Below are 20,777 nucleotides of genomic sequence, written 5' to 3' on the forward strand. Positions count from 1 at the left end.
ATATACATTTAATAAAAGTTTATTTACCAAATATTAAGACTGGCGCTTCCCAAACTGTTGTTTCTGAAAATGGCGTCTCTGGAATGGGCGTTTCTGCGATTGGCCTTCTGCCAACGTTTTTGTTTACGCCAAGCTATATTTTTTGAGGTTTAGAAAAACTAAGGATCCATAAAAAGACATCAAACGGGCTCAGGCACAACTTGTGTACTAAGCAATCCAGAACTCCCATGACACCGAAGATAACGAAATTCCATTCAGGAATACTCTGGGTACATATACCTTACACGGGACATTGGCCTGTGTGTACATGTCCGGATTTGAAGATAAGGACTTGCTGAGGGCATGGAAATTCTGAAATAGCACAATAACATTCTTATTGCCTTGATTGCCTTTCATTGATTGCCTTGCTTTGACAGCGAATCAAAGTACATGTCGAGGCCTTGGGAGAGCATCTATGCAGCTGAGGGTTTTATATCTAAAAACTATCAGTTTCTAACCAGGCCCCAACATTTTAAGTGAATTTATTCAACATATGGTGTGCGCTCGAGTAGGACAGCTTGTATTTGCTAGCAAATAATCGCAGTTCAATTTGCTTGATAAACCCAGAGAGCGAAGTCTCAAACCAACAGATTAGATTTGCCATCATGTTGCATTGGCTAAATGATTTATATAAATACCAATGTTAATATATTAAAAACATCTAGAAACAAGAATGTGTATTAAGAAGAAATATTACGGCCAACATAATTGACAAAAAGTATTCAGGCTATTTGATATGGCATTCTGAACGTAACATACTCCCTAATACATCTTTTATTTCTACTTCACCTCCTCTTCGAATCGAGGCTTACGAGTCTCCACCAATTTTAGAATTCTGGTCATATATTTCAGTTTTATTAAATACACTTTTTTGGCCGCACAATATTCATTAGTATTTCAATTTTAAACAGATTATGTTAACTATTTCAACAAACACTTCTAAAAATCATGTCAGACTTAATTGGATTAACTTGTTCAAATTATCAAATCAATTTAATCAATGATCTTCAAAGTTAAAATTCAAATTATTTACAAAAATCATACAAGGAATTTACTATGGCAAGTACACAATTGTTCTTCTTTCTTTGAGCTGATAAAGATTCTCATCTTCCGTACAGGATACAAAATATACTTTTCAAAAACCAAACCTCGCTCGCTAATTATCGGAGTGCTAGTTGCAGTTAGGTACACGGTTGCTATAAGATTTCCATAATGGCGGCATAGACACCAGCTGAGATGAGGCCTGAAAAAATGTTAAAGCTCTTTCTCAATACTGCAGCAATAATGTAAACATCTGTTAATACTGTAACAATATAACACAGCTATACTGTAGTCATATCAATCTGTAATGCTTTTTTACAGTTGTATAGTCATGTTTTTATTTAATAGAGGGAATTCAATATGGTACCACGACAGTACTGTAGCAACGAAATACTGCAATACCGTTGTAATATAAACCTGTAAAGCTTTAATAAGGTTAAAGCGCTGTGCTGTTATTCAACAATGTAGCAAAATACAGTAGCACCACAATACTGTAGCAATGATATCTTGGTAAAGAAACCTGAAATGCTATAATACGGTTACACAGTCGTGCTGTTGTCTAACAGTGGAACAAGATAGCGGTAGCATGGCAATACTGTAGAATATCAACCTACATAAGTCTTGATTGCTGTATTACGAGTAACAAAATGATGTAGAACATTTTCCCACTGTCACAATAAAATGCTAGTTATTTCATCCTGTAATACTAGTAATTCTGTATTACAGTTAAAAAGTATTGGACATTATCATATATCAGTAAAATGAAACAGTAGAAAAAATGACAATAATTTTTAATACTTATTACTTTAATACTTACCAGTCACTGGCATAGTGACCACCCATGAGACAACGATATTAACAAACAAAGACCAATCGACGACATCACGTGACCTGACGCGACCAGTAAACACCACAGAGCCAACCTTGCAGTGTGTGGTTGACACTGGGATACTGAGATTTGAAGCCAAAAGGACCGTCATTGCAGCTCCAACTTCAATTGAAAATCCACTAAGAAAGAATAGTTTGATGAAATTGACTATTAATGTGAATAATATAGGCCTTTTCCAAAGAGTGGATGTTTATACAGATAGTTATCCAATTCAAGTCTTAGAAAAAAAGATATGGAGAGAGGCAGGAAAGGTATTTGTGCTTGAAAAAAGGGTCGGCTAGAGCAACCGCCTAAATAGAAACGATAAAAGAATAATAAATGCCTCTATGCTTTTTGTCACAAAATGAAATGCTTTCGATATACCCAATGAAAATTTTAATCATGGTTGGCACATACCTTGTAGGCGTCACAGGCGTAAGACTTTCTCCGATTGTTTCAATGACCCTTCTACCCCAGAAAAACAGGCCAATGACAATTCCAACACCGCCATAAAGTAATATCCATATAGGTGTTGCTGCTTTGCTGTGTATCATACCAGTGTCATAAATTACCCAGATGGAGATTACCGGGCCAATTGCATTGCTATAAAAAATTAAGGATGGACATACATACAAAAATTTTCAAAATAGCCACAATCCTAACCAGAAATGCTAACGGACCATAAAAATTCAAGCAAGTTTCGCATCATCCATATTGTATCAGGAGATATGTGTGCAAGCCTATTTATTCTGTAGCATGTACCCCATTCTTTCTATTTATTGCTGAAGAGTTTCTTTGTGCATAAAGAATACCAACTTAAAGGAAATGAAATCATAGCCATCTCACCCAACATTGACCTCAGGGGAAAGGGGTAAAGGTGATCAGTCTGTGGCATATAAAGATACGTCACTGGAATCTATTTATGAATTTAGGAACCTTTAAATGTCTTTCTTGCCGTAAGAGAGCACAGATATTGTCTTGTAGAATACAAGCATCGGAGGATCTGATTTTTAGTTTTAAAAAGGATACACAACATTGAAATAAACTTAAAATATTTCAAGGGTAGACTCAAAATTCGAAATCATGATATCATTAAAAGAATACGAATGATCTTAATTCATCAACTTTCTCCAGGTGCTTGTGATATACAATAACCAGACAAGAAGAACTTTTTACTTAACTTCATTTCAATATATTGCCTTGATAGCTGGTCTGTAGAAAACAACTACAAGGGGGTACACAGCAGTCGTTACTTTCCCACCTATTCTAATGTTTCTCAAAAATAGCACAACTCGAAGTTAACTACTTTGAGCCAAACTTTATCACAACCAAGGCCTAACCAAATTTTTTAGCTGAATGAGAACGAAAGTCTAACAATGTTTTATGGATGATAACTGCCAGAATGACAATGATTACAAAAAATAAGCAGATTGGGGCTCAAGAGCTTTGGAAATACGCTCTAAACAACTGTTAGCGTATTGTCAAACATGGTACAAAGTAATTTGTTGCAGTGTTTTTCATTTAAAAGCTCTAACAGCACGTTTCGTCAGAGTCGAGAATAATGACTATTTACTGTATCACAAAAAGTAACTGCTAGGGAGTCTAGTAAATGTTATCATAACCTAGACACAAATATATCTAATTCAATTCAAGCTTTCATGCTAACTTGCAAGGCTTATACTCAACATAAATTTTCAAAAGGACATATCTAACTATCGTATGCTTCAGCGACATAAAACTAACTGCTGAAGCATGGGAACAAAAACGTACCTGACATCATTCCCACCGTGTGCAAAGGCTCCAAAAGACGCCGTCATTAATTGCAAAAACTGAAATAGTCGACCGGTCTTTGGTTCATCGGTAACTAAGCTTCTTGCAAGCATCCTCGCTTGGTCCTTTTCTGTTTTCTCTTTCAGCTTCTTTTCCCTCTCTTCTTCTTTAGACATTCTAGCAGCACCATCAATAAGATTAATACCATCAGTTCTCCTGCCAACAGTTGGTGTTGTTGGAACTGAAATATGATGATGGTGATGCGTCAGTTGGTCATCCATAGGCATCTCTACCTGAATACCATGTGGTTCCCTTTCCTCAATTTCAAAACTCAAATCAGCAGCCCGCTGCTCTCCATCGTTATTACCAATGTCATCATCGGTCTTTGTTATGCTAAATCTAGTACCTACCCCCTTTTTATCGTTAGCCTCCATCTCGATATAAGTTTCGGAGGCATTCTCCTTCCTAGAGGCATCAGCCTTCTCTTCACTATCAGTCGACAACTCGGAGCAGACAGTAATAGTGTCAGCATCGATGACATTTCTAATGAATTTGTTCTTTGGAAGCTGAAGCATATTTCCAGCCATTCTGTCTGGTTCACTTGTAATCGTATCTTCATTATCAATAGAGGGTAATGAAGATAGAGAAGAAGCTGTCGTAATTTGATCCGACTCCAAATTTCTTCTAAGCAAGTCGCTAAACCTCGGAATTTCTAGAGTACCATTCTCTAATCTTGCAATTCCTGTACCAATATCACCGTTTTGAACTGAAATCAACAAAAATATTTAAATGATAAAAATATTCCAAAAAGTCCTAATTGTTTTTGATTACCTTATCACTAGTTGTTCTTATTGACTTTCCAATCACTTTTGCAAACCTAAAGAGCTTGCCCCGTGACTAAGGTTTTTGAAACTTCATGAGTTCTGATTGTATTAGTTATAAGATCTTTCTTCATTGTTGTTTTAATGTGCTGGAATTTATCCCTACGTGATCTCCATCTCCATGACCGATGAGAAATTCTGGATCCCATTTTATTCCTATTTTCCGGTTATAATGGGTTTCACAAAGTTAGAACGTTTTACCGCAATGATTAATCATGACTTTGGCTTAACATTATTTGGTAACAAACTGCTACAGACTAAAGACGATTGTCTGTCTTACCTCCTTTCCCGTCGATAAACTTTCCTTACAAAGATGGGGAATAAGGGCCAAATATGTTAGTTTTGAAGAATAATTAGCCAAAAATAAGCGCCACCTTCCTTCAACCATATAAAAATACTTTTAACTGTTATATAACATGCTGCAGAATAGAATAAACTTTCATTCGAATGAAATAGACCCTCTTGTATAAGCCCCCTTGAATAGGCCCTACCTTGACATGCCAATTTTTACAATACATGATTTCACTTCATGATAAAGAAAAATTTGACAGAAATTAAGAACTAAACTAAACGAAAAATTTTCACAAAGTTTTTGCTTCCAATACTGTCTTGCTTTGTCTCTTAAAGTGAGCTTGAAGTAGCCAAAATTATATAAGCCTCCACCCTCGTTAACCCTCCCCCCCCCCCCTCGCATTAGGCCGCATTCAAAATGTTTCAAAAAAGGAAGTCCACAGTTGGCTAATTCGAGGATTCATGGTAAATCTATTTCACAGTTAATTTCAAAGAAAACCGTTTCCAAAAAACCGATACAGAACGGTACCTGGTGTCTCGTCCGGTAACTGCAACTCTGGCAGGTTCCTATCGTCTTCAGCTGCTACCGAAGCCCTGCGGATGTCTATTTCTTCTTGAGCAAGAATCCGCTTTTTTAACCAAGGGGCGACGGCAAACTGTATTAGAAGTGCAACTAAAATCCCGCTGCCCAAGCTGATTATAACGACAGCATACGCAGGCATGTGATTTATATCCAAAACTGAAATATAGAAGAATCGAATTATTCCTATGACTGACCAACTGCGTCATCATAAAGGCAAACAATTTTATAAAATACTTATGAAAATAGTGAGTTTAGATATCTTTTTGTAGCTTTGGACAAAAGTCATAGCCAGTTTTTATTAGCGGTTAGGCCCCTCGTAATAGAAAGGATGACTTATAAGGAGTAAATCGCACAACTTTTTCAGTCAATTTTTAAACGTTCTTTCTCAATAGCTATAGGGCAACACTGGGCCCTTAGATGCAGGCCATTCCCTTCTATTTACACACTACAGTGATTGATAAATCTTATTTTTCCCTTCCGTATATTCATTGCAATATTTACTCGGAACATTGGACGGTGAACTATATTCTAGCAAAGCAATTTATAAGCCCATAGTCTGAACATTCACCGAAGGATTCAGATTCACCTAAAGATTCAGATTCATCCAAAGATTCAGATTTCCATAAAGATTCAGATTAACCAAAAGATTCAGATTCCCCTAAAGATTCAGATTAACCTAAAGATCCAGATTCACCTAAAATTTCAGATTCATGCTTAATCTTTTAAAAAAGGTATTGAAAGCTTTGGATCGTGTGTCATAGGGAAGAAGGCCGTCATACAAGTCAGATATCATCGAAGTACAAAAGAGTATTCTACCCATGTCTATAAATCATGATCTGCTATTTACACCATAATAGAATAATAAATTATGTACCAAGGAAGAAGAAAAAGGAAAATAATGAAATTGCATTACTTACTTTCAGGCGAGTCGTAAAATATTGAGAGTAAAATTATAGCTATAGTGATGCTGTAGAAGAGAGGAAGAGCGCGCAAGCCATGCTTGAAGGGATTGCTCTAAAAAATATAGAAGAATAAAATCAGTTGAACTAAACAAGCAACGTAGTAAATTGCTGTCAGTGCCGAAATCATAGCTTTTTATTGTCCCTATGAAACCTGATCCTAGCAACAACATATCTCATTACATACGTAGCCTTGTAATTTTTCAAACAAAATATACAATTAACAATTCTGACAACAGCTCAAAAAATTGGTGAGGTATGGATTGCTAGGAATCGTACACTTGTGAGATAAAATGGGGAGATACAGTTTGAGACCAGAGAGGACCACAGCAGTATTCATTTCAGACTGCAGTAAACATATCTGATTGATCATTTTTGACATTAAGCACAGCTGCTCCTAAAATTCTTAAATAACAAATGTATATTATTTTTGATTCTAAAAACTAAAGTTCGATCGCTAGAACAAATCCATTTACATCAAACTATTGATGATAACTTTGGCATAGAATTTCCATGCATGCTAAATAGGGCGCTTTGAACTTTCAAAACAAACACTAAAAAGACTTAGCCCCAATATTTCTTTGCTAATCTTCTGACCCTACTAAGGATGAATCGAAACATCTATTTATTTGGGAGAATACAGCGTATGAAATCACTTGTATAAGAGGAACATCCCGGTGTAACAAGCCAGATGAGTTTTTCTTTCGCGTGGGATAGCAGAATTTTAAATAGAAAACGGGGTCTAATAGATAGATAATTCGGGGTCAAAATGGTCGATTTCTTTATAACCCTATAAAACTTCCCGTATAGTTCTGTTGTGCCAAAGAGGGAACTTAAGACTGCCCCTGAGAATAAAAAATCTTCACTTGCAGGGGAAGTGCGGAAATTGGGAAAATGCCTGCGTCATTCGAATTCTCGAGAGTGGACTCTCTAGCCAGGAAATTTATCACTGGAAACGGTTTTCACTTAGTCTATTGCACAAGGGTATACTTAAGAACCAAATATGATGTAGCTGTCTTTAAGAAACGATAAGCATACCTTTGAAAGAATAAACTTCCTAATCAGAACAAATAACACACTTGAAATTATTCCAGATAAAACAGGCGAGATAACCCAAGATGCAGCTGAAAAGAAAAAAATGAACCCGGATAAAATATAAGATTGAATGCAAATCCTCTGTAAGAATAAGGATAAAGAAACAATAAGGATCAGATCCTACTAAGGCAACTCTAGTACAAAAGGTCTTAAACGAAGAAGGATCGCATTTTCTGATTGACGTTTAATATGACGCAAAATACTTGCTATTCGCAAGGCAGACCTTGAAGATTGTTTACATCGTTTCTCAAAAAACTGCGTCACGTCCAGTAGATGGGATATTTTAAATGATATTATCGGGATATTTTCAGATAACGTGACAAGACTCTCGTTCTGAACTTTAGTGAAAAACAATATGACTACCTAACGAAACTAACAATGCACCCAAAATCAATCGTATATCGCCACTTTGCGTCACCAGACCCAGAAAACACTCATGATGTTGAGTCGAGTTGGGAAAAAAATAGCAGTGATTATCAAATTTGAGATGTTTGACTTTTATGCAAAATTTTAATGCAAAAGGCTTCCCCTTGGATGCAAAACAAAATCAAACCAATATTTGATGAAAATAGAAAACAGCAGTTTTTTGACAAATCAATTACACAAAATATATGCACATTTGCTTGAAGATATTGCAATAAATTGTATGAACAGAGCGTTATAACAAATGTGATTGATGGGTGTGTAAAAGGCAATGATAATGCATCCAGACTTCTTAACAAAGCATCCTGCTACGATTCAGGGGAGGGGGGTGTAGGAGGTACGGTCGCAATTAATTTTGAGGCAGAACAAAGGGTCTGAGAAGTGGGGGGTCCCATAACGTAATTACATCTCTAGCTTTCTGTGCCAGTTCAGTATTGCGTTAGGCGAAATCTTTGCCAAGGCTGACAAAACCATAACATAGCCCCTTAAAAAACAGAGTGCAATACTGGGCCCAACAATTTTTTTCTTCGTGGTAGTGGGCAAATGACAAGCTAAATCTTCCTTTGAAAATTCTTTCGAAGTGAATACAGAAAGATAGTGCATCTGCATGTAGAGTGCCAGGGTTAACCCTACTCCCATTCCTTTTCCTTCTCTTTTTCCCCTTTCCTTTCCCTTTTTCACGTTTCTCTCTTTTCCTTCCTGGGAAATTGGAGCAATTCCAGGCCCATTATTTTGGACCCTGGTGCAGTTTATCTTGTTGCTGTTATATTTGACTAAATTGCAAGTTTACTTTAACATATTTTGCATCACAGCTAAATCTTGTTCAAGTTTCATATTTTCCTTCTTCAATGATTTGCATTTTTTCTCCTTTATTGTTATTTTGATCGTAAGATTCAGAGAATAAGGTTTCAATATTTTTAGTTCTTCCCTTTGGTATATTTATATCTCACTAAAAATAAAAAACCTGGATTATTCAAGCTTAGTAGCTTCGGTCTCTCCATAGCTTTTGCCTTAGGGAAAACATAAAAATCAACTTGATTGTTGTTGTTCATTTTACAAAGTTGCTGCCAATAGAAATATCATAAAATGTTTACAGCCTTACTACAGCTTAGAGATAGTGGAAAGAAAAAACGTTATACTGTGGCCTTGAGTTCAACAAAGGCTAAGCATCAATCAGGTTTAGACTTAGCACTGACAGTGTTGACATGATAAAATCTCAGCGCAGCCTGAGATTGACATGGTGTCTCAACCCATGTCGATTTCAACATGAGCTGAGATTCTTGCATAAATGACAGTTGCCTGTTGATCAGTAAATTGCAGTAAATGTATGAAGGGCAACAAAAACTATAAAATGCACTAAATATCAGTTTGGGTGTGTTGAAGGAAAAAGGAGGGGTTGTGGGACGTCTGCTCAAAATAAATAACTACGATCAAGTTATAATTGAATAAATATGAGAGCATGACCTGATCTTCACTTGGGTTATTGTAATAAAACCTTTGCTAATGTTGAACCCAATTTCTCTACTAAATGGCCTCCCAGTCTTACCTATCAATCCAAATTTTCCCCAGTTTACTCCACCAGGCCCACTTGCCACCAAGGCATAACCAATAGTTGCACCGATCACACTATGAGTTCCTGACACTGGGAGTTTGAAGAAGGTTGCGACAATGAGCCAGATGCTTGTCCCTAACAGTGCACTCATGGCACCAACCATTGCACTTCGCTCATTGCCAACAAACATATTGATATCTATTATACCTTTCCGCACTGTATCTGTCAAGATGAAAGGCACACAATTGTTATGTGGCAACAAACACAATGAAATGCATGCAAAACCATAATGATCAATGCAAATCATACATAACTACCTGGAATAGCAAATACTGTGTAAACATAACCAAAATTTCTAAATGGATATTTATTGAAATAAGCTATAAATTGCATTTGATATAGATTATGTAGAGAAATCTATTTACCTTGAAATCTAAATGTCTGCCTTATATGCTTGTAAAATTATACTTACACTAGCCTTGCACTTAAATTATGTATGCATTAAAATCTGCGTACAATTAGAATACAGACAAGCAGGCAAGGGCATGGTGAGAACTTTTATGGGCCAGGAAAAGGAAAAAAATTAGTGTGAAGGCAGTCAGGGGCCTTACTTCACTTGTTTTTTTCTCAAAAATCTGAAAGGTTTTAAGGTGCCTAGCGGGAAATTGCCCAAGTCCCTGTGGGCCACCACACCCCAGCAAGCAGGGTAAAGTTTATCCTGATATGGGATATCTACAAGTGACTTCTAAAAATATTCTTTCTACCAATTTTCATTTAATATTCTCATCTATTCAACTAAAATGTCTTTTTCTTCTTATTTTACACATACTTTCAAGACAATAGCCAAAATGAGCCGCTGTTAGGTTTTGCAAAAGATTAATAAACCAGCTTTACATTGTATGTCTAGCAGCAGGAAAGGAAAACCTTGAACTCCCGGTAAACTGTTATTTTCCATGTTCAACTCATATACTTAGTGTTGTGTGGTATTTGCTTACAATTGTAGCATTGGTACTCAATTTTTCCTGAATTCTGGGTATACAAAAAGGATTTTTTTTAAAAATATGTACATTTGTAGAAGGAAACATCCTACTTCGAGAAAAAGTCAAATTTGTATGAAATTCAGGAAATTAAGTACATGTGCTACAATTATAAGTGAAGACCACACAACAGCAAATAGCATGGTCTTCACTTATAATTGAAGGATTTGCACTTAATTTTCCTGAATTTCATACAAATCTGACTTTTTCTCAAAATATGTACATTGTAGGAGGAAAAAGCCTTTTATCTATCTTATTAAATCAACATTCATCTCCGAGATACCTAACCATATTTTTCTTTCGTCGACATCGAAATGAACTATCTGTAGTGTTAGAACGGGTAAAACAATTGCAAAAAGCTTTCAAGTAGTGATAGACCAGCATTTTTTTGATTTCCTATCATGTGCGTGGTAAGAGAGATGCTTATAAACACGTTTTGTTGAATATGGAAAACAACACGGAAATTTCTTAATTTGAAAAATATTGCCTCGTTACCGACGACGCCGGTAGAGATTTGTTCCGAAGATAAAGCAACTTCTAATATATTATAATGAACAAAATTTAGACTGAAATAACAATTATTAGAGGCTTTTATAGTTTAATGCCCCCGTCGTTATCGCACGTGTTTACGTTAACATTGAGTCACGCTAAACTTTGCTTAGTTACATGTGGCCTAAATTTATATCACCAATTTTAGGTGGCTAAACACTAGGACTCTTGTTTTAAATGCATAACATACTAACCAGAAACTTTACTTCCAAGTAAAACCGCTCCAGCAAGTTCAAATATGCCCGCCACAATGCAAGCTTGTCGGAGGGTCAAGACCTTTGCACCGACAGAAGTTCCAAATGAATTTGCTACATCGTTTGCCCCAATTCCAAAAGCTAAAATAAAGGCGATCAAAAAGCCAACAATAACAATCCATAACACGCTACTGCTTTCAGCCTCCATATCCACGGCCCAAGAACACGCAAAGCAACTGCCCCATGTGCTTGTTTGTTTAAATTTTGTTAAAGAAACCACGTTCTGAAATGAAACTGTTTACACTTCTCAAGTATCGTGCTATCCTCTTTCATTAGAAACCGCAGCTTCATCCTTCATCCTTCACCTCTGGCCCTATACACTCCTCCGCATCCAAAAATATCTATGACGAGGATATTTCCTCGTAGCGACCATCAAGTGTGACGCAATCATAGACGCAATGCTCATTGCTCTATGGTAGTGACCGAACTACTTCCTTTTTGCATAACAATTCACTAAGCAGAAATATTTGTAACAATGGAAAAATTTTGGAAAAGTGTAAGACTACGTACAGAACCAACTGTAAACGAAGTTTTATAGCAAGCTCAGGAGTTAAAACATGGAATGAAATGCCAAGAAAAATCATAGATACAGAACCAAACAAAAGTTTATCAAAAGCTACAAAACATGGCTATTTGACAATCGTCACGATTGATCCGACGCTATCTCAAACAAAAATCATTTTTAAAATTCAACTATGTACGCTCTATAGAGATATGTACTTAACTTAAAACGGTTCTATCAATTTTCAATTCTTTTTCTTTTCTTGTTTTCTTTCTTTAATTTTCAAAAGATTTTGTTAGTGATTGGATTAAAGCATTTTCAGCAGTATTTTAAATCAAATATTTTCCGGGAAAATGTAAAGGAATATCTGGCTCGAAAGCGCCCAGATTCCCTTAGCTAAATTTTATCATTGAAATACTGTATATCAGTTTTGCTGTTAGTTTGCATGTAGCCAATACTGCATATTCAAAAGATCTAAGTTTAAGTTAGTTTATAGTCATTTAACCTTTCTTTATCCACGTCATGCTTTTTCATGGAACACATCACGAGGCACACCACCACAACAGAGAATGTTGAACTCTGTGCCCCATATTTCCAATTTCTCGTCGTTCCCATCGAAGTCATTTTAATAGCATTCAAATAAACACAACGAAAAAGTGTCTTATAATAAATTGCAATATGCTTATTTACTCAGTGTGAAACCTAGCCTATTTTGATGAACACCAAGTTTACAAACTATCTTTGCAAGAATGAAAGAAAGGCATTACCTTTTTACGTCTTTAGACCAAATAGGGACAAATCATTATCATTGGTGGGGGTGGGGCGGAAGAAATTTTTGAAAGGATGCAGTTTTATATTGCCCCCCCTCGATTTCATATAGTTACAATGTTGCCCTCCCTAAATCCAAGAATAAGTTTTCACAGCCCCCCACTTAAAACATGGAAGGACAACACAAATTTTCTGTAAAAATAATACAAAAATAACACTGTAAAAAGTTGAGAAACAAGTTGGTATTACAAGCTATTTGTTGATCATGGCAAATTCACAGTTCAGATAAAATTTGTCGTACAGTAATCTTGATGCATCTTTGTTTGCAGCTAAAGCAAAATAAATGGGGAAATCATTTTGATGTCCATTTGCTCCAGGTTGAGCAGCAAATTGCACAGAGCTCACATCAAGTTTTTGCTAGCAAGAATCAATTACAAACGATGGTGTATGTGGCAGACACCACAAAGGAAAGCTCTGCAAAGAAAAAAAACAGTGGAAAGCAGCTAACAATTCATGCAGCTTATAGGGCAAAATATGTCAGCTTTCAGACTCAAGCTCTGAATCAAGTGACAGTGTTTTAACGCTGGACAGACCATCAGACCACCTCATGTACAGAAATGACCAAAAGCTACAGCTTGACAAGCAAAGCATAGCACTGAGGTTAAAGCAATTAGTCTTCTGGAAAATAGTTTGTCCTGAAAAGCCACCCCAACACTCATCGTATAATCTTAGAACAGTGTAATATTGTTCTGAATGAAATGGTAGTTTTTAATTTTTACGAACATTTTCATGTCCCCTTCTTGCTTGCTTGTTTTTTTGATGTGCCCATTCCTTGAAGGTCGGTAAATGATAAATGTCCCAGCCCCGCCATTAATAAAGACTGGTCCCTTAGGTAAATTCGAAAATTTTTCCAGGGCACACGAGACAATATTTCACGGAACACTTGTTAGACAAGACGGAAATGGCGGTAAGTGCCACTTTGAAGCGGGGAAACTTTTAATTACCAGTTTCGAGTTTTTCATCAACTGGTGATATTGAATTGTGATGTTAAACGGTGATTTTCAGCTGTTTTTTGGGTAAAATTGGGGTTAAATCAAGTGAAGTTCCTGCGGAGGAGAAACGTCGCTGGAATGACATTTTTAACAAAATGAATTTTGTCTAAGTAGTGGAATATGAAGGATAGTTTATCTTTTTTGGTAGAAATACGTTTAAAGTAGTAAAATGAGCATCAATTTGTCACGCAACGTCTAATTACCCCCATGTCCTTATATGGATATCTTATCAAAATGGGCAAAGCAAAATCATCCTTTGACATCAGAAATTCATTTTAGCATGAAATTGACTGTCAAAACTTTAAGAAGGGACTATTGTGGTGTTAAAACTATAAAAAGGGACTTTTTGTCGTTTTTGTTAACCTACATTGATAGTATTAATTGGTCTAAAAGAGTACTACTATGCTAATACAGATAAGATATACGTAGAAATCTTAATGAGGAAATCAATATCTATAGCTACTTTCAAGTTAGGGGTCTGGAGCACAGGCTACTGTAGGCCAGTAAGTACTTTTTGAAGAGACAGAGATATTATCTCTTGTTATCAGCATACATGCTGATCGAAGACCTTTGCAGGGAAAAGGGCAAATCATTGATATGAATTAGAAACAAGAGTGGACCAAGACAGGAGTTTTGTTGAGCTCTATTTCCTTCAGACCAGAAGAAGTGGAAAGAAAGAGGAAGCATATCCTTCTTACTGCTTTTGTTTGTCCAATAGGCTCCATCGTGAGTCGGAATATAGGGGGCTAATTGTAAATTATAGACTGATAAGAAAGGATTTTACAAAAAGCTCCTTTGTTCTGGTTCTGCATAAAGTGTGAGCTTTGCCCCCACCCAGCCTGCATTTTCTTCTGTCTCACCCTATTGTCCCTTTGCAGGCCCACGCCACGAATTTGAAAATGGGGGCAAGGCTTCTTTCACCTTGTACCCCTGGTGGCCTGGGCCCTGCTTTAGCCAGTGACCAAACGAGGCCATTTACCATAAAATGGCGACTGGTCAAAGGACATCCAGATGGTCAACCGGCAAAATGTGCTTGTTGTTTATTATAACGTCTCTAGAAAGGAAATTATAAAGACCTAAATTTTATTTTATTTGTTTTATGCTGAAGTTTACTGTTGATGCCTGCATGACACTGAAACTTGATGGAGACATGCCAACGGACAAGGACAATAGCGCCTGCGAGACTGCTAGGCCAGAAGGTCACTACTTCCAGGAAAATGAACAAGACTGGCAAGATTTTGTTTGTGGAGGTGGAGCGGCCTGTTTTAACATTCTAGTAACATTTCCATTATTTAAACTGATGCTAAGACAACAAATAGATGGCGTGAGGGCTTTCAAAGCACTAGGACAATTAAGGCGTGAAGGAATTTCAAATTTATATCGTGGTATTTTACCACCTTTACTTCAAAAGGGTGCATCAGCTTCAATTATGTTTGGATGTTACCACAAATTTCAAAGAATACTTTTGTCGAAATATCCAAACACAAATCATGTCTACCTTCAGCTTTGCTCTGGGATGATGGCAGGGACTCTGGAGGCCTTTCTCACTCCCTTCGAAAGAATTCAAACTTTACTTGCAGACCATAAACATCACGAAAAGATTGCTAATACAATTCATGCTTTTCGGAAAATTGGAAAGCATTATACAATAAAAGAGTATTACAGAGGCTACACGGCTATTGTTCTGAGAAACGGACCCAGCAGTGCTCTCTTCTTTTCATTGCGTGGACCAATCAAGGATTCAATGCCAGGTGCTGGAGACAACGAGGTTCTGTCATTTGCTGAAGATTTTGCTAGTGGTGCTTTACTTGGAGCTGCACTCAGTACACTATTTTACCCCTTGAATGTAGTCAAAAGTAATATGCAAAGGCATCTAGGAGGACCATATACTGGCGTTATTAGGACATTTAAGTTTATTTACAAACAAAGAGGTAATTCGCTCATAAGAATGAACTTTGGTGTTAGTGTGAATTTTTCAAGAGCTCTTGTATCATGGGGCATTATCAATGCAACATATGAAGTTCTTAGAAAGATGATGCTCCATCAAGACTCTTATGAATATATTGTACATTGATTGAAGATGAATAGTAATGAACATAATTGAATGATTTGGTTTTATTTTTATAATGTTGTGAGGATTTTTAACTCAGATATATAGTAGATGTTACCCAACCCCATTCCAAGGTCTGAAATTATTTCACGGCACCTTAAGCTCAACCAGTTGCACCAATCATTAAATGATTCCCCTACATATAGGCCTACCCAGTTTAAGGCACACCCATTTTGTGTCAAATAAGAATGAAGTGCATGTCTCTGATCTGAAAAGAAAATAAAGGAAATTTAAAAAGCAAAATTGACCTCCTCTAAATGATGATTTAATACAAGTTTGATCTTTCACCATTGATTTCTGACTGTGTCGATATTATTCCTTTACCACAATATTTACACAGGACGGTCAGACCTGCTCAATAGACCTCTTATGTTAGATTACCACTTTCTGGCCCCTCAAATAACTATATAATTGTTATTGTATATGGCAACTTTTTTCTTTTTTCCAACGATGAAAACAAAACACGACTGCTAAATAATTTCCCATTGCATCCTGTTTCCAGTAATTTACTTCTTGTGTATAGGCTTTTGTTTTATTTAGTTTCTATAAGAGTTTTCGTGCAAATTATATTTTCTTGGTTCAAGTGTTGATCATGGTATGTTTATGTTTTATCAAAATGGATTTCAGCAAAAATAAAGTGTGTGTAGATATAAGCTGTTTATTATAGTTTTAAATTTTATGCTTCCAAAAGGAAGCTTTAAACTTTCGCAAAATGGTCTTCTAGTTTTTGTTATTTAATAAAAATGATTTGTAGAATTAACCCTTTAATGTTTCTTTGATGTAGCAACATTATACAGGCTCTTTTTCCTCAATTCCAAATTTTTGAAATTTTTATAGCATCTCATTAGTCATGCTACGATTTTTTAACCAAAGGAGCCCCTAAAAATTGTCAAACTGTATAATATATCCTTTATAATAGTGTACTTAATGGCAAGTAATAAAAAGGGGCAGCCTCTCAAAATGAATTTTGTACCAAGAATACTGCAGCCAGAATCCTAAATGTGATTTGCCTGTTATGATGAAAACTACTGTTTACCACTTACCAGTCTGCCAGAAAATGCTCTAGGGCATAAAGGCCATGCTGTACACCAGTTGCCTGATGACCCTCATTAAAAGGGAATCTTGGGGTAGCAACTTGGAACTGTCCTTTCTTTTTTACATTGAAAGTGTAACTGTCTTGATGGATAATTTTAGACATATATGTTGACATATTAGACAAGTTGTCTGTAACTGAATAAATGTTTTGTTCCTTCTCAGCTTATTTTGATGTTTTTTTACTCAAACCCGAACATGAGATGGCAAGCTTCACAAAATTGTATTTGTACATAGACCTGCAAATCAAACAAAAATTTCCTTATCCAACTTATTCCATATGGTATCATACATCCCATACATCAGACAACTTTGGGACCAGACCCAGTACCAAAGACCCAGAGTGCATTTGGGTTTTGGGGACTCAGGCCTCACAGGAAAGTTGTTTTTTTAATGCAGAAAAGATTTTTGACTAATATAAAGATGACAGTTCTATATTTCTTTCAATTTACAAATTCCGGATTCTCTGTCAAGAAGAACTAAGACAAAGAATTTATAATTAATACTTTGAGAAAAATACAACCGTCTTTCATAACGATACTTTCTTTTCCAATTTTGTCCTCCAGAAAAATTGAAAGACTGCACCTATGCATATAAAAGTCAGAGAACAAACACAACAGAATGATGAGATGCTTGCAATAACTTTCTTTACAAATATCACGGAAAGGTAATGATAAGGGGGATTAAATGACAATGATACTATTTAAAATGAGTTAGATCATTTTCAAATTTACTTTTTAAGGCAAAGTTTCTAAAATTTCACAATTATTTTCTGGTAAAACAAGATAAAAGTCAAACAAGCATTGACTATCATGTTCTTTGGAACGGTCCCACCCTATTTTTCCCTGGACCTACGACATCTACGAGAAAGCTTTGTTTTTACTACATTAACTCAAGTGGCAGTGAGCATAAAACAAAGGTTCCGCCCTAATAATAGCAAAAATTAGGAGTTTTCTAACAAATTCCCAAAAAGTGACTTTCCAACATACAAGAGAATTAATTTTAGGTGATAAACTGGATAGGTGATAAACTCAAAGATGAAGTAATGCATTATCCCCTACAAATATTCAGTACTTTTTTAAAGTCGTTAATACGAATGGGATATGAATCCAATTTCTAATAGATATGTGGAAAAACTGACTATAAAAAGGTTTTTAAGAGATAAACTCGCTGGAACTTATCAGTTTAGTAGCTCAAGTTGAACTCGAATGTTCTCCGTTATGAATCGTACGATAATGCAGATTTACTTTTTAGGATTCACTTATTTCATTTGTGTTAGACACTAAATTTCATAACAGATGCGGGAGGTTCAGTTTGAAGTAGGGAGAACGGGAAAAGAACGCTCAAATCGGGGGACCCCTGCCTGAATCGGGAGAGTTGGAGCCTTTGATAAAAATATTACTGGAAATGGCAGTGGCGGAAATTCAGGCTTTCATTTGGGGGGGGGGGCAGGCCTACGATTTTCCGACAAGATATCATCTTGGATCTTGTCTAATTTTAAGGAAGCTGCACATTTTGATGAAAATAGGTGATTTTTTGGCGAGGCCCTTAAGAAATCTTTGCTGAACACGCTATAATCAAGTAGCAAGAAGAACAATCCATTTATTATTTTTGATATCAAGATCGATATCTTATCTTAGACAATTGATGATACAATACAAGAGGTCGAATTATTACACTCATGGCAAGTCATTCATGATAACAACATGGTTGTAATTGTAATGCTCATTTTCTGCATTTCATCTTGCTTTCTACAGTGGGAAATACGTTTGCAAATAACTTTTATTTGGAAGAGTCCGATAAAAATTAAATTTACAATTCAAAAACCTTTTTTTATTTTTGTCATATATTGTTTTTTGGTTATTTAGTACTGGCTAATATTATATCAGCTATGCAATGTTCAAATTTTGCAAAAAGGGCACAGAGATTTTATAGAGGTCCCTAGGGTAGAAAGGGAAAAATTGGCAATTACGCCCCTTAAATTAGCTTAAAATTCCTTTCAAGGACGACTCCTTTGAATAATGTTAAACGGCTGTCAATTAGCGAGCCCCTCCCCCCCCCCCCCCCATACCCCCATAATTCCCGCCACGGGGAAGCTTTCCTCGATCCGCACGCTCCCGCGAAATTTTAAATATACGCTGCGCAGGAGAAAGGAAATAAACAAATTCTCGAAAGTTCTCCGTACGTGGCCTTAGAACAGGGATCTTCTAGATGCTGTGGTAGGATCGAGAAAGTTCTCGTTTAATGAATATACCTAGTATATAAACCTGGCAAAAGTTAATTGACCCAAATTGATTTAGGTGTATAATTTGTTCAAGCAAGAATCGTAAAAATGGGAAAAAATTATTACAAAGTATTGGGAGTGAGTCGCGATGCAAAACCCGATGAAATCAAGAAGGCTTATAGAAAATTGGCGCTGAAGTTCCATCCAGACAAGAATAAGGCACCAGATGCTGAGGATAAATTTAAAGAAATCAGCGAAGCTTATGAAGTGCTTAGTGACCCAAAAAAGAAAGAGGTATTTGATTTGTACGGAGAAGAAGGTTTGAAAGGCCAATCTGCAGCAGGACAGGCAAACTTCGATTTCGGAGGCAATGGACAGGCCTTCAGGACTTTTACATTTACAAGTGGAGACGCTCGCGAAACATTTGCAAAAGTTTTTGGTGATGAGAGCCCATTTGCAGATTTGTTTGGCAATGGGTTTATGTTTGGTAGTGGGGGTATGAATGACTTTGGATTTTCGAATTTCGGTACTACAAGAGGAAGTAAAAGCACAAATTTTCACAATCATATACATCGATCAGACACACCGATGGATGCTGACTACCCAGATATGAAGTTTCACAGTAAAGCGAAAATGAAAGATGCCCCAATAGAGAGAGAATTATTGCTAAGCCTTGAAGAAATAAACAGTGGCTGTGTAAAGCGAATCAAGATTACAAGAAAGGCTCTAAGTCAGGACGGGGTGACGCAGAGAAATGAAGAGAAGATACTGACTATAAATGTGAAGAAAGGTTGGAAACAAGGAACAAAAATAACATTTGCGAATGAAGGAGATCAGTTCCCAGGACGAATTCCAGCAGATATAGTCTTTACAGTAAAGGACAAAAAGCATGAAAACTTTTCTAGAGACAATGATAACAACTTGTTGTACACATCAAAACTTAGTCTTCGTGATGCATTATGTGGAGTTGTTGTTACTATACCAACCTTGAATGGCAAAAGACTAAAACTTGAATTTAGTGATGTAATAAAGCCAGGTACTGTTCAAACTATAAAGGGATATGGGCTACCGTTACCAAAGAATCCAAATCAGCATGCAGATTTGCTTATACACTTTGACATAGAATTTCCTAACAATTTAGGAGAACATGTTAAAGATACGCTTAGCTGTGTCTTGCCAAAATGAATTATCTGTTAAATACATGCTTGTGTTGTTGCATGAATGTGTAATTGTAAAGTATCTTAGCAATATCTAGGTTGAGGCAAACAAGAGTAATTTATTTTAACAGGTTTATCAATAAAATGAAAGCTTGATTTGGTTAGAGTTTGTATGTATCTCCTCTAACCTATCCATCTTTATCTTCTTTTTAAGCATTCACCTTGAAATGACTGAATTATTGTTAAAACATTTTCAGTTTTACTTATAACAGAAGCATAACACAGGCGTATGCAGATATGTTATGGTGGAGATGTATTAAAAAAAACTGTTTTTGTGGGTAGCTGTATTGAAGAAAATTTTGTTAAGGGTAGTCACTATAAAACACAAATTTGATTTTGGGAAACACAGCTTCATGATCAGACGGCAATACACAGTACGACAACAGAAGAGACATCATGTCAGAACTACTACTTTTTCAATTTATGTGACAATCCATATTATATTCTTGTAAGGGAGCAAATTGTATTAA

General features: G+C 36.2%; 3 protein-coding genes across 3 annotated transcripts; 2 read left to right on the forward strand and 1 right to left on the reverse strand.

The window, feature by feature from the left end:
• Nucleotides 1–642: 642 nt before the first annotated feature.
• On the reverse strand, nt 643–11,666 carry LOC135690120 (sodium-dependent phosphate transporter 1). The gene is made up of 9 exons (XM_065207592.2): nt 11,283–11,666; nt 9,497–9,724; nt 7,471–7,556; nt 6,391–6,487; nt 5,420–5,629; nt 3,719–4,484; nt 2,366–2,551; nt 1,898–2,088; nt 643–1,282 (listed from the first exon to the last, which is right to left on the reverse strand). The coding sequence occupies exons 1-9, from the start codon at nt 11,488–11,490 to the stop codon at nt 1,236–1,238; spliced, it is 2,019 nt and encodes a 672-aa protein (XP_065063664.2). The 5' UTR covers nt 11,491–11,666; the 3' UTR covers nt 643–1,235.
• Nucleotides 11,667–14,529: 2,863 nt separating this feature from the next.
• LOC135689541 (mitochondrial nicotinamide adenine dinucleotide transporter SLC25A51-like) lies at nt 14,530–16,534 on the forward strand. The gene has a single exon (XM_065206791.2). It carries the CDS (start codon nt 14,764–14,766, stop codon nt 15,736–15,738), a length of 975 nt encoding a protein of 324 aa, XP_065062863.1. The 5' UTR covers nt 14,530–14,763; the 3' UTR covers nt 15,739–16,534.
• Nucleotides 16,535–19,031: 2,497 nt separating this feature from the next.
• Nucleotides 19,032–20,403, forward strand: LOC135689539 (dnaJ homolog subfamily B member 4). The gene has a single exon (XM_065206790.2). The coding sequence runs from the start codon at nt 19,199–19,201 to the stop codon at nt 20,273–20,275; it is 1,077 nt and encodes a 358-aa protein (XP_065062862.2). The 5' UTR covers nt 19,032–19,198; the 3' UTR covers nt 20,276–20,403.
• Nucleotides 20,404–20,777: the final 374 nt, after the last annotated feature.

Source organism: Rhopilema esculentum, chromosome 5 (genome assembly GCF_057945365.1).
Source record: "Rhopilema esculentum isolate cy_ngs chromosome 5, ASM5794536v1, whole genome shotgun sequence".
Taxonomy (NCBI): domain Eukaryota; kingdom Metazoa; phylum Cnidaria; class Scyphozoa; order Rhizostomeae; family Rhizostomatidae; genus Rhopilema; species Rhopilema esculentum.